Genomic DNA, 15063 nt, shown 5'->3' with positions numbered 1-15063 from the left:
TCTGTCCTGAATTGGTAGTTCACTAATTTACTCTTCTCTCCAATATTTAGATGAAATCATCCCCATATTACGATTGATCTATGTCTCAGTACCAATTGTATCAGTTGGAGAGGACATTGGTGAGGCTACATTTAGAGTATTACGTTCAGCTTTGGTCACCCGTTATGGGAAAGATGTTGTTAAGCTGGAATGGGTGCAGAGAAGATTTACGAGGTAGTTGCCAGGACTCGAGAGCCTGAGCAACTGAGTTATAGGGGGAGGTTAAGCAGGCTAGGACTTTATTCCTTGGAGCATAGGAGGGGGGGGGGGGATCTTATTGAGGTATAGATAGGGTAATAGAGGAATAGATAAGGAAAATGCACAGAGTCTTTTGCTCAGATTAGGGGAATCCAGAACCAGAGGACATAGGTTTAGGGGGGGGGGGGGGGGGGGGGTGGGGGGAACGCTTTAATAGGAACCCGAGAGACAACTTTTTTTTTACACAATGGTTGATAGGTATATGGAACGAACAGCCGGAGAAGGAAGGGAAGGGACTATCAAAACCTTTAAAAACATTTGGACAGGTATATGGATAGAATAGTTTAGAGGGTTATGGGCCAAACACAGGCAGGTGAGACGAGCGTAGATCAGGCATGTTGGTTAGTGTGGGAAAGTTGGGCCAAAGGGCCTATTTCCACAAGTATGACTCCATGACTCAATTGCTAAACAATATTTATCAAAGTTTTATCAATAATTATCAGAGTTTACCTATAATATGGAATTGAAAACATCCCTCTAACATACAATTTATAAGACACAAACATACAACTGTTAGCATTTCAGCTTATTTTTCAGAGATGGGTCTTCTTCTCACCTTTGCTAAAACGGAAAAGACTCACAAACGAGCTATAGGCAGATTTGAATGGAGGTTCCTCTTGATCTGGAGTCAGAGGCTTGAAATGGGTAAGATGTGATGGGCTTGTGGGGGAGCGAGACTGTTCATTACCAAGATCCAGAGCAGATGTGAACTTCTCCTCTGCCATTTTAATCACCTGAAATTAAAAAATGATTAATTCCAACAGAAAATAAAGATTAAACTTGCACCAGTGACTTAGTGGGTTGTGGGTTCAAAGTTTATTTTAGTTTAGTTTAGATTTTAGTTTAGAGATACAGCACGGAAACAGGCTGTCTGGCCCACTGAGTCCGCGCCGACTTGCGATCCCCGCACACTAACACTATCCTACACACACTACGGACAATTTTACCAAGCCAATTAGCCTACAAACCTGTACGTCTTTGGAGTGTGAGATGAAACCAGAGCTTACGAGGAGAACATTTAAAAACTCCATACAGACAGCACCCATAGTCAGGATCGAACCCAGCTCTCTGGCACTGCAAGGCAGCAACTCTACCACTACAACCTTATTGCCTGGCATATCCCCAGCCCTATCATCAACAGCAAATCAGGGGGATCAATCCTGGTTCGATGAAGAATTCAGAGGACACGCCAGGAACAACGCTGGGCATACCTCAGAACGATGAATCAACCTGGTGAAGCTAAAAGACAAGGCTACTTGTATGCCCAGAAAACAGCATATAATAGACAGACACAAGCAATCCTGTAACCTGAAGATCAGATCCAAGCTCTGCAGTCCTGCCACACCGAGTTGTGAACAGAAGTGGACCATTCAATAACTCGCTGAATGAGGTGGTTCCACAAATTTCACAATTTCCAATGTCGAGGATGCTTAGCAGATCAGTGCAAACGTGAAAGCTGAAGCATTGGCAAGAACCTTCAACAAGGTGCCAAGTGTAGGTATGTTGCGTCTCTGCAGGTCTGTCGCTGCCCGTGTGCACGATTTTGGCGCCTTTGAGAGGGGGGCGGGTTTAAAACGCGATTTTCTCTCGGCTATTCAAATCAAGGTTGTTCAGCCTACTTAGTTGCTGACGAAAAATCGCTGCGAGGTTCGTTCGCTGCAGGTATTTTTAAACTTAATTGGTTCATTTAATTGTTATAGTAAGTTAAAAATCATCCTCTAAACCCGCGACCGCCGACAACGGGACGGATCTCATGCAGGGGACAACGGAAGGTAGGTTGTTTATTTTTACATTAAAAAGCACTTCTTAAGATCCCTTTATACAAAGTTTTATGTTGCGAGTAGCTAATTTGGGGCCCCATTAAATCCCGCAGTATTTTTCTGGGCATATGAGGTACAAATCCACCGCAATGGGAACGTTCCAAACCAGCGCGTTCCCCAGAGTTCCACAGGATCCCACTCGAAAGCTGATTTAAACGGCTATTAATTTACAGCAATTGAACACTAAATTCCTTCCATTTGGCCTATAAATTAATGTAATAGAGATTTAAAAATCATGTTTTATTGTGAATTCTTTGTGAATGTTATTTGGACACTTTGGCTATTTAAAAATGTTAATCTTTTCTTAAGAAATGGATAGATGTTTAGATCCAGTAATTGAAGTTTGGAATTAGCTACAATTAGGTAACTAACTAATTATATGCTTTTAATTTCAGGTCATCCAAGTAAGATTGTTTCATATTTGTTTCAGAATGCTTCAATCTATAATAACTGAAAATTTATTTCAGTTCTCTTAAATTTTAATAAAGTTATGGCCATTTCACTGTCCTCGATCACAGCTTTTGTGTTAAGTCAATGGAAAATCAATAGGGAACAAGATGCTAATTTCCGAGTATGAAAATGGCCATAACTTTTTTAATACTGAAGATATGAAAGTGAATTAGGTGTCAAATTAAACTTATTTTTGTGCTTTATCTGATGGGATAAATTGCAGACTTGATTTTTAATCAGTTTTGATAAATCAGTTTGATAAGAGGTCCCAACCTGAAATATCATCTATTTCCTCCATCGACACTGCCTCGATAGTCAGTATGCATATTTTTCTCCAACTAATCTAACCACCATGGTAAAACAATGTTGGTTAAATTCTCCAATCTCTTGGTGGTTTATGGATTGTTATAGAGTTCCAGAATATGTGAAAAGTAATTATAGAACCAGTTTATTGTAAGTAAACAGCACAATAGCTGTCATTATATCCCATATAACAGTGGACCACGCAGCTATGCAAATACCTAAATCAACAGAGCAAATGCAAAACAATCTTCAATCTAATTAGTTAGTGATGGAGATCTTTTTTGTTCTATTCACAACAGTAGCGTATGTCACAACATTTCCCAAAAAGTAACTCACTATGTAAATGCACAAGGAAATTTAACAAGCAAGATAAACTAAATTTGGTTTAACTAAATTCTGCTCAAATATTTGCCTCGTCCTTTTTTTGCAAAAAAAAGTACCAAATGGATGTAGTGCTTCAATTCATCAGACTTACCTTGACAGCAACTTCTTTCCACATAATCGCCTCACAAAATGCAGCAATGTCAAGTAGTTTGACCATTAGCTTTTCATTCTAAATTTGCATCTTTCCAATTTAAAACATAATACCTGGATTATGTCTTTAAAGATAAATAGTCAGAAATTAGAACTACTTTCTGAATTTCCCCTTTCCCTACATAAATCAAATAACAGGTGGTCCCCCACCTGTTAAGATGCAATCTGTACGAAAGGGACGGATTGCATCTCAACAGGTGGGGGACCAGCATTCTGGCAGGCAGGTTTGACACTGCTACACGGGTGGTTTTAAACTGAATAAGGGTGGGGTGTCAAATGGGATAGTCGAGGATGGAGTTAAAGGGAAAGGGTTTCTTAAATGTGTGAGCAGAGAGACAGAGGGGTGTAAAATGAGGGTAGAAGCAATAGGTAGCAAGGTGAAAAGTAAACGTGGCAGGCAGACAAATCCAGGGCAAAAATCAAAAGGGCCACTTTTCAACATAATTGTATAAGGGGTAAGAGTGTTGTAAAAACAAGCCTGAAGGCTTTGTGTCTCAATGCAAGGAGCATTCGTAATAAGGTGGATGAGTTGAATGTGCAGATCACGGAGACATGGCTCCAGGGTGACCAAGGCTGGGAGCTGAACATCCAGGGATATTCAATATTCAGGAGGGATAGACAGAAAGAAAAAGGAGGTGGGGTAGCGTTGCTGGTTAGAGAGGAGATTAACGCAATAGAAAGGAAGGACATTACCTTGGAGGATGTGGAATCGATATGGGTAGAGCTGCGAAACACTAAGGGGCAGAAAACGCTAGTGGGAGTTGTGTACAGGCCACCTAACAGTAGTAGTGGAGTTGGGGATGGCATCAAACAGGAAATTAGAAATGCGTGCAACAAAGGTAAAACAGTTATAATGGGTGATTTCAATCTACATATAGATTGGGTGAATCAAATTGGCAAGGGTGCTGAGGAAGAGGATTTCTTGGAATGTAGGCAGGATAGTTTTCTAAACAAACATGTAGAGGAACCAACGAGAGAGCAGGCTATTCTAGATTGGGTATTGACTAATGAGGAAGGGTTAGTTAGCAGTCTTGTTGTGCGTGGCCCCTTGGGCAAGAGTGACCATAATATGGTTGAGTTCTTCATTAGAATGGAGAGTGACATTGTTAATTCAGAAACAAGGGTCCTGAACTTAAAGAAAGGTAACTTTGAGGTTATGAGATGTGAATTGGCCAAGATAGACTGGCAATTGATTCTTAAAGGGTTGAAGGTGGTTATGCAATGGAAGTCATTTAAAGACTGCATGGATGAACTACAACAATTGTTCATCCCAGTTTGGCAAAAGAATAAATCCGGGAAGGTAGTGCATCCGTGGATAACAAGGGAAATCAGGGATAGTATCAAAACAAAAGATGAAGCATACAAATTAGCCAGAAAAAGCAGCCTACCAGAGGACTGGGAGAAATTCAGAGTCCAGCAGAGGAGGACAAAGAGCTTAATTAGGAAAGGGAAAATAGATTATGAAAGAAAACTGGCAGGGAACATAAAAACTGACTGCAAAAGTTTTTATAGATATGTGAAGAGAAAAAGATTAGTTAATACAAATGTAGGTTCATTGCAGTCAGAAACAGGTGAATTGATCATGGGGAACAAAGACATGGCAGACCAATTGAATAACTACTTTGGTTCTGTCTTCACTAAGGAAGACATAAATAATCTGCCGGAAATAGCAGGGGACCGGGGGTCAAATGAGATGGAGGAACTGAGTGAAATCCAGGTTAGCCGGGAAGTGGTGTTAGGTAAATTGAATGGATTAAAGGCCGATAAATCCCCAGGGCCAGATAGGCTGCATCCCAGAGTACTTAAGGAAGTAGCCCCAGAAATAGTGGATGCATTAGTGATAATTTTTCAAAACTCTTTAGATTCTGGAGTAGTTCCTGAGGATTGGAGGGTAGCTAATGTAACCCCACTTTTTAAAAAGGGAGGGAGAGAGAAAACAGGGAATTACAGACCAGTTAATCTAACATCGGTAGTGGGGAAACTGCTAGAGTCAGTTATTAAAGATGAGATAGCAGCACATTTGGAAAGTGGTGAAATCATAGGGCAAAGTCAGCATGGATTTATGAAAGGTAAATCATGTCTGACGAATCTTATAGATTTTTTCGAGGATGTAACTAGTAGAATGGATAGGGGAGAACCAGTGGATGTGTTATATCTGGACTTTCAGAAGGCTTTTGACAAGGTCCCACATAAGAGATTAGTATACAAACTTAAAGCACACGGTATTGGGGGTTCAGTATTGATGTGGATAGAGAACTGGCTGGCAGACAGGAAGCAAAGAGTAGGAGTAAACGGGTCCTTTTCACAATGGCAGGCAGTGACTGTGGGGTACCACAAGGCTCAGTGCTGGGACCCCAGCTATTTACAATAACTATTAATGATTTGGACGAGGGAATTGAATGCAACATCCCCAAGGTTGCGGATGACACAAAGCTGGGGGGCAGCGTTAGCTGTGAGGAGGATGCTAGGAGGCTGCAAGATGACTTGGATAGGCTGGGTGAGTGGGCAAATGCATGGCAGATGCAGTATAATGTGGATAAATGTGAGGTTATCCACTTTGGTGGCAAAAACAGGAAAGTAGACTATTATCTGAATGGTGGCCGATTAGGAAAAGGGGAGATGCAACGAGACCTGGGTGTCATGGTACACCAGTCATTGAAAGTAGGCATGCAGGTGCAGCAGGCAGTGAAGAAAACAAATGGTATGTTAGCATTCATAGCAAAAGGATTTGAGTATAGGAGCAGGGAGGTTCTACTGCAGTTGTACAGGGTCTTGGTGAGACCACACCTGGAGTATTGGGTACAGTTTTGGTCTCCTAATCTGAGAAAATACATTCTTGCCATAGAGAGAGTGCAGAGAAGGTTCACCAGACTGATTGCTGGGATGTCAGGACTTTCATATGAAGAAAGACTGGATAGACTCGGCTTGTACTCGCTAGAATTTAGAAGATTGAGGGGGGATCTTATAGAAACTTACAAAATTCTTAAGGGGTTGGACAAGCTAGATGCAGGAAAATTGTTCCTGATGTTGGGGAAGTCCAGAACAAGGGGTCACAGTTTAAGGATAAGGGGGAAATCTTTTAGGACCGAGATGAGAAAAACATTTTTCACACAGAGAGTGGTGAATCTCTGGAATTCTCTGCCACAGAAGGTAGTTGAGGCCAGTTCATTGGCTATATTTAAGAGGGAGTTAGATGTGGCCCTTGTGGCTAAAAGGATCAGGGAGTATGGAGAGAAGGCAGGTACAGGATACTGAGTTGGATGATCAGCCATGATCATATTGAATGGCGGTGCAGGCTCGAAGGGCCGAATGGCCTACTCCTGCACCTAATTTCTATGTTTCTACAAGATCAATTCCAAACTAAAATTCTGACTCTACTCAACAGCCCCCTGAGCAAGGAAAGTATTAATATTACTGGTCATAACAGAAATGGATGTGAAGAAACTGCACAATACTCAGCCTAAAGAATACACTCATTATGCAATTGTATTGATCCCAGCCAGACTGAACGTTATTTTACATGTAGAATTAAGAATGCTGATGTTCATTAGAAATCAATTTTCTTTTTCAGTTTCCCATTTGCAAAATCATCAACATCTTTTCGACACTACTTTCTTTGACAGATAGCTCTATATGGATTAACCAATGTTGGAAGTATTGTTAACAGCCAAGGCTACGTGAAGAAATACATTGCCTGGGTTACTCAAAATAAATTAAACATCCCAAAATTCAGGACAAGCTGTTCTGAACTGTTATGGTCTCTAATAAAACAAGATCTACAGCACCTGAACCTACGACTAGGTGTAAACCTTTTATTGATTGAGAAGAAATCATCTTTGAAGGATGCTTGTTCACAATTGTGGGGTTTTTTCCAGTTATATTTCAGCAGTCTTTGAATGTTTAAAAAAAACATTGTATGCTTGATAAAACACTGATACAGGTGCACAACCTTTTATCCGAACATCCAAATAACGAAAACCTCCGAATAGCGGCCATTTTTTCGGTCCTTGAAGAAAGGTCCTTGAAAACGTTCACCGAGGGCGGCCTGCAGAGTTGACAGCGGAACCTCCGGTCGGTCCTCGAAGAAAGGGGAACTAAATCCCCATTCATAAAAGAGAAGGTGAGGGTATATTGCGCGGGAGGGTTAATAATTGACAATCTGCTGCTGCCTGCCCGCTGAGTTAAAAAGTTCCCACGGTCACGATACACAATGTATCGTGAGTCAGTTTCACCCCACCTACACCCCTCTGCTTCCCGGCCATGTGTGTGACCCCTTCCCTCCCCTTTCCAGCCCATTGCACCGGCGCGGGGGCTTTGCACTGTCTTCACGTCGGCGATGCTAGCAGGACCGTGCCAGTCACCGGAGACGTCAGGACCAATTGGACATCGACCACCAGGCCCACCGCAAGCACGGAGATCCCAGAGACCCACAGCCAGCAGCAGCCCAGCCCCGTTCCAACTCCAGAGGAAAACTGCAAACTGGCCGGAGACGTCAGGACCACCAGAAGCCGTTCCCCGAGCTGCGCCCCCTCATCGGGACACCGACCCCCAGGCCCACTGCAAGCACGGAGATCCCAGAGACCCACAGCCAACAGCAGCCCAGCCCAGCCCCGCTCCAACTACAGAGGAACCTGGGTTGCGGATGACGGGGCGCAGCTCGGGGCGTCGTAGCGGCTTTTTCTTCAACAGGGAGCTTTCTGCTGTCCGGCAGAGAAGAAAGGGTCTACAACAAACCTGTCCCCCGCTCGACTCCACGGAGGAGCGTCCATCTGGGGGGGGGGGGGGGGGGGGGGCAGCAACAGAACAGACCTGTCCCCCGCTCGACTCCACGGAGGAGCGTCCATCTGGGGGGGGGGGGCAGCAACAAGGCGGTAGGACCGTTTACCCGGCGCTCCGCTATCCCGACACCGTGCCGAGCCAAGCCCGCTAGCGCCTGAGCAGCGGGCTGGATCTAAAGCCAAGGAAGAGGCATCCGGCCAGTGGCTCGGGGAGCGGGTTCCTGTTGGTCCTGACGTCTCCGGCCACCTGCCATCCTCCGGGAACTGTACCGCCCTTGCAGGAGAGTGGGGTTGTTTGCAGTTGCAGAGGAAGGGGGCAAGGGCGGTACAGTTCCCAGTCTCAGCTCCAGTCCAGGGAGGTGGCCGGAGACGTCAGGACCAACAGGACACCGACCCCCAGGCCCACTGCAAGCACGGAGATCCCAGAGACCCACAGCCAGCAGCAACTCCAGCCCAGCCCCGCTCCAACTCCAGAGGAACACGTAGGGGCAGAAGCTGATGGTGTGCAAGGTACGTCTTGTTCTTGGGGTGGCGGATGAGGGGGCGCAGCACGGGCTGTGGGCAAACTGCCACTTGTCGCCGTAGCGGCCCATCGGGGAGCGGATTCCTCTGGAGTTGGAGGGGAGGGGGGTATTGTGCTGTTTGATCGCCCCCTGCTATCCCAGGGACAGGGAGACACAGCGGCTTTTTAGACTGGTGGGCAATCACTTCCAAAGTTCTGCCCACACAGTCAGTACACCTCTCCTACATTGCATTTCATACAAACATTTATTCTGCAAGAAAAAACTACATTGAAGACTCAAACTCTTCGAGTAACTGCCGGGATCAAGGCGCAAACTCGCGACCTTGCGGATATGAGCCGAGCACTCTACCACTGAGCCAGCCTTTAAAATCTACGCTAAAAAAATTCCATTCCGAAGACCGACAAATTCTGAATTACGAAAAGTGTCTGGTCCCAAGGCTTTCGGATAAAAGGTTGTGCACCTGTACTATCAAAACCATATTTTACTCCACCTATTACTTCAAGAGTTATTATCAAACCAATTTCCCAAATCTTAATCCGTGGCTACACTTCTATTTCAGGATGTTACATTCTCAAAGTTCTGAAAATACACCAATTTATCGATAACACAAACCATTTTCATCACAAGCAAAAATTGCAATCAAAGTAAATGCATCTTTTTGGGACTTACCGGTTAACTGTTAATTAGAGACAGCACATACTGTAACAGAGCTAAACAAAATCATGTCCCCTAACTTATGTTGTGAATCTGACGATGCCATTAACGTGCATTCACAAAAGTTCCATATTTCTTTCAGGATATTTCTATGAAGTTTAGTGGGTTTAAAGGGAACTGACTTCAATCGCCTTCGCACCTAGTAAGATATATTAAACTGAAAAAAATCGATATTTTAGTCTGAGGAACGAGGTATTGTGCATGTGAAGAGAATATTTTGGTATGAAGCCCTTGGAAAATACCCATGACCGACAAATAGCAAAAGTCTTGAAAAATATTTAGCTGTATCTCATCTTGAAGGTTCCTGACCTGAAATATTATCTGTCCATTTTCCATCACAGATGGTGCCTGACCCCTGAATTCGTCCAGCAGTTTGATTTTTACTCAAGATTCCAGCACCTCAAGGCTGTGTGCTCAGCCCCCTGCTCTACTCACACTATACACAGGAGTGTTGCTCAACACAATTCCAACACCATTTTCAAATTTGCCAACACCACCACTCTTGCTGGACGAATTACAGATGACAATCAGTCAGAGTATAGGGGGAAGATCGATCAACTGACTGAATGATGCCAGAAAAACAAGCCAGCTCTCAAAAGCCAGTAGAACTGAGGAACTGATTGTTTGACTTTAGAAGAGGAAGGCCGAGGATCCACAAACTTGTCTTTATCGATGTCACTGTGGTGGAGTGACATAAACTTTAAATTCATGGGCGTACACGTCTCTGAAGATCTATCCTGGACCCAGCATATTGATGCAATTGTAAAGGAAGCACATCAACACCTCTGCTTCCTTAGAAGATTGAGGAGATTCGGTATGTCAACTAATATTCTCTTGAACCTCTACAGGTGTACAGTAGAGAGCATATTGACTGGTTGCATCATGGCCTGGTTCAGCAACTTGTACACAAAGAAGATTGCAAAAAGTGGCGAACACTGCCAAGTCTGTTATTGGTACTGACCCACCCCCACCATCAAAGGGATCTACAGGAGTCGCTGCCTCAAAAAGGCAATGGGCATCATCCTGGACCCACACCACCTTGGTTACGCTCTCATTTTACTCCTGCCATTGGGAAGGTAGTATAGAGCCTGTAAACCTTCAAGACGAGAGCCTGTGATGTCCAGGTTCAGGAGCAGCCTCTTCCCAACAATCATCAGGCGATTAAACACAACAACCTCCAACTAAGCTCTGAACTACATAGCCTTGGGGGATATTGTCCCTGCACTATTATTGTTTGTTTGCTTTTTTAAATACTGAATTTATTTTTGTTATTTAGTACGGCATTTACAGAGTACTATGATTACATATGTGTGCTGCTGGGTTAAAGTAAGAATTTCATTGTTTCATTTCCGAACACGTGACAATAAAACACTCTGACTCTTGACCTTCAGTCTCTTGTGTCGCGATTTTTCTCTCTCACTCTTTATACACAGTGCCCTCCATAATGTTTGGGACAAAGACCCATCATTTATTCATTTGCCTCTGTACTCCACAATTTGAGATTTGTAATAGAAAAAAAATCACGTGGTTAAAGTGCACATTGTCAGATTTTATTAAAGGGTATTTTCATACATTTTGGTTTCACCAAATACAGCTGTGTTTATATATAGTCCCCCCCCCCCCCCCCCCCATTTCAGGACACCATAATGTTTGGGACACATGGCTTCACAGGTGTTTGTAATTGCTCAGGTGTGTTTAAATGCCTCCTTAATGCAGGTAGAAGAGAGCTCTCAGCACCTAGTCTTTCCTCCAGTCTTTCCATCACCTTTGGAAACTTTTATTGCTGTTTATCAACATGAGGACCAAAGTTGTGCCAATGAAAGTCAAAGAAGCCATTATGAGACTGAGAATCAAGAATAAAACTGTTACCAGAGACATTAGCCAAACCTTAAGGTTACCAAAATCAACTGTTTGGAACATCATTAAGAAGAAAGAGAGCACTGGTGAGCTTACTAACCGCAAAGGCACTGGCAGGCCAAGGAAGACCTCCACAGCTGATGACAGAAGAATTCTCTCTATAGCAAAGAAAAATCCCCAAACACCTGTCTGACAGATCAGAAACACTCTTCAGGAGTCAGGTGTGGATTTGTCAATGACCACTATCTGCAGAAGATTTCATGAACAGAAATACTGAGGCTACATTGCAAGATGCAAACCACTGATTAGCCGCACAAATAGAATGGCCAGTTTACAGTTTGCCAAGTACTTAAAAGAGCAACCACAGTTCTGGAAAAAGGTCTTGTGGACAAATGAGACGAAGATTAACTTGTATCAGAGTGATGGCAAGAGCAAAGTATGAAGGAGAGAAGGAACTGCCCAAGATCCAAAGCATACCACCTCAACTGTGAAACACAGTGGTGGGGGTGTTATGGCCTGGGCATGTATGGCTGCTGAAGGTACTGGCTCACTTATCTTCATTGATGATACAACTGCTGATGGTAGGAACATAATGAATTCTGGTGTATGCACATCAAATCTGCTCAAGTTCAAACAATTGCCTCAAAACTCGTGCAAATGGTCAATTCTTGAGTGGCCAAGTCAATCCCCTGATCTGAACCCAATTGAGCTTGCCCCCAAAACAAGCATAAGCTAAAGATGGCTGCAATACAGGCCTGGCAGAGCATCACCAGAGAAGACACCCAGCAACTGGTGATGTCCATGAATCACAGACTTCAAGCAGTCATTGCATGCAAAAGATATGCAACAAAATACTAAACATGACTACTTTCATTTACATGACATTGTTGTGTCCCAAACATTATGGTGTCCTTCCTGAAATGGGGGTGGACTATGTATAAACACTGCTGTAATTTTTACAGAGTGAAACCAAAATGTATAAAAATGGCCTTTATTAAAATCTGACAATGTGCACTTTAACCACGTTATTTTTTTCTATTACAAATCTCAAATTGAGGAGTAAAGGCAAATAAATAAACGATGGGTCTTTGTCCCAATCATTGTGGAGGGCACTCTATATGTGGAATTATTTACAATGGTTATCCAGCAGAAGAGGCAGTAAAATAAAAACTACAGATATTGGATATATTGAAATAAAAACACAAAACATGCCATGCAGAGATGAGAAACAGTATTGGCATTTCAGGTCAAGCATTCCCAACGCTTTGTTTTTATTTTAAAGCATAAAATCTCCTTTTTAAAAGTCACTATTGCTGATGGCCAACTGCGAGGAGGCGGAGTAACTGGTCATGAGACTGGACCAGTCACATTATCTAGAGGCTTGAATCTATTCCCGTGTTATTATTTATGTATGATTTGGTCTCGAGGTGAGGTCTGTGCTGGATTCCGCCCACACTCCGACCCCAGCCTTCATGCCAGGTGACGAAGGCCAGCAAAGTTAGAGGGCAAGCCAAAGTTCAAGGGCGGAGAGCCACGGGTGGCAGGGAGCAGGCAAGGGCCTTGCAGATGGAGACACCGCCACAACCAAAGCTTATAGAGGAGCTCTATAATCTTTGGCCACAACGGGAGGGAGGAGGATAAGAGGGGGGAGAGGGGTAGAGGAGAGGGAAAGGGGGGAGGAGAGGGAGAGGGGTAGAGGAGAGGGAAAGGGGGGAGGAGAGGGAGAGGGAAAGGGGGGGAGGGGAGGGAGAGGGAGGGGGCAGGAGGGAGGGAGGGGGAGAGGGGGGGGGAAAGGGAGGGGGGGAAAGAGGGAGGGGGAAAGAGGGAGGGGGAAGAGGGAGGGGGAAGAGGGAGGGGGAAGAGGGAGGGGGAAGAGGGAGGGGGAAGAGGGAGGGGGAAGAGGGAGGGAGGGGGAAGAGAGAGATAGGGAGGGAGGAATGCAGATGGCAACGGCAGAGAGGGAGGGAAGCAGCAGCATCCACAAACCAGCCCGGCAAACGCTCTCGGTCCCCGACCCGGGTCCACGTCCACCCGCTCAACGCCCCGGCCTCCCCTCCCTCCATCCCTCCCTGCCCGTGGCGCTCACCTCGTCCCCACCAAAGATCTTTGGTCCCCACAGCGAGCGACGGACAGGGCGAGGCCCTCCCCCTAGTCCGGGTGCGGCTAATCACAACATCCGCTGCCGCCCGCCACGGGTCCGGGTTCACACCGACTCCCGCCCCCCCGCTATCAGCGCGCGCGAAACCGCCGCCCGTCCGCGCGCCGGCGTGCGCGACACCGCCGTCAACTCCCCCCGATCCGACATGCGCGTGCACGGGACTGCGCGATCCCTGGACGATGAAAGAGTTGAAACCAAAGATCATAGAGGAGCAACGTTAACCTCACTTCTCTTTCACAAGAAGAAGGCTCTCGACACGAAACGTCACCCATTCCTTCTCTCCAGTGATGCTTCTGCCTGTCCTCGCTCCAACTTTTCCAGACACTCCAGCTTTTAGCAAAGATCTTTGGCTTTTAGTGTCTAATAGACAATAGGTGCAGGAGGAGGCCATTCGGCCCTTTCAAGCCAGCACCGCCATTCACTGTGATCATGGCTGATCAACCCCCAATCAATACCCCGTTCCTGCCTTCTCCCCATATCCCTTAATTCCGCTGGCCCTAAGAGCTCTATCTAACTCCTTTGAAACTTTCCAGTGAATCGGCCTTCACTGCCTTCTGAGGCATAGAATTCCACAAATCCACAACTCTCCTAGCGTGCACTTCTCCTCAGCTAACAATGATCTATTACATTTTCCTTGAGCCGTCTATCTCTTTTGATGTCTCGTTTTCACACTGCACACTTCCTTGTCTCTCCCCTGAAGAAATGTATCGACCAGAAACGTACCCCCTTCCTTCTCTCCAAAGATGCTGCCTGTCCCACTGAGTTAGTCTAACATTTTGTGTCTATCTTCGGTGTAAACCATTTCATTTCTACACACGGGATATCCCGGCTCCGTTGTTGATGGATCACCGGCCAGACAGCAGGCAGGTGCTTCAGGCAAAGACAGACCTTGGCCAACTGGAGTGCAAAGTATTTTTTTTAAGTGCGGGTGCTGAATATCTGAAATAAGAATAGAAAATGATGAAGGGTCTCGACCCGAAACATCATACCTTCCTTCTATCCAAAGAGGCTACCTGACCCGCTGAGTTACTCCAGCATTTTGTGTCTATCTTCGATAGAAAATGATGAAGCGTCCAACAACATCTGTGGAAAGAGAAACAGATTTATCATGTTCCAACAGGAATGCATTCTTTTTGGTATTGCTATTGCTGCAATTTGTTGGCCAGGGCCCAGAATGAAAGTTCATTTGTGATATAAATAGATAATGGAGACATTCATAAATGATGAACCTTGTCGTGGTCGGGGAGCTTGTGTGTCTCAGTGACCCCTGGAGCTATGCCAGCGGGAGATTAATCTCCTGTTAGGGTCTCCCATGCTGGACAGGTCGAAGGGTAGAGGCGAGACGAAGAGCGATCCACTGGTCCTCCTGGTTGGAGGTTGAGTACAGGGCTAACAACCCTGTCTCGTAAAACAAATATGTTACGGAAACAGCAACTGAAGGAATCAACACTACTGGGCATGATGATTTCCAGGGCTATCGACAGATGCTGGGATGAATGTCAATGGTGAAAGCCAAAGAGAACCAGACAGCATCCCAAGAATAGCCCTGCACTGGACACCGGAAGGGAAAAGGAAAAGAGGGAGACCCAAAGCCACCTGGCGTCGAACTGTTGAGGAGGAAATGAAAA

The 15063-nt window shown here is 45.0% G+C and overlaps 1 protein-coding gene across 4 annotated transcripts in view; it reads right to left on the bottom strand.

Annotated features, from left to right (window-relative positions):
- Window positions 1-13490, bottom strand: part of pikfyve (phosphoinositide kinase, FYVE-type zinc finger containing) — a 121154-nt gene extending 107664 nt beyond the window's left edge. For all 4 annotated transcript variants that reach the window (XM_033023594.1, XM_033023596.1, XM_033023597.1 and 1 more), the window contains exons 1-2: window positions 13364-13490; window positions 854-1031 (exon numbers count right to left, since the gene is read on the bottom strand). In XM_033023594.1, the coding sequence (XP_032879485.1) occupies window positions 854-1022 (169 nt within the window). In that variant the 5' untranslated portion in view covers window positions 1023-1031; window positions 13364-13490. The remainder of the gene's footprint in view (window positions 1-853; window positions 1032-13363) is intronic.
- Window positions 13491-15063: the final 1573 nt, after the last annotated feature.

The sequence above is a fragment of the Amblyraja radiata genome, chromosome 7, assembly GCF_010909765.2.
Source record: "Amblyraja radiata isolate CabotCenter1 chromosome 7, sAmbRad1.1.pri, whole genome shotgun sequence".
In the NCBI taxonomy this organism is placed as follows: Eukaryota; Metazoa; Chordata; class Chondrichthyes; order Rajiformes; family Rajidae; genus Amblyraja; species Amblyraja radiata.
Note: the sequence above shows the minus strand (reverse complement) of the source record. Positions and strands in the feature narration are given on the sequence as shown.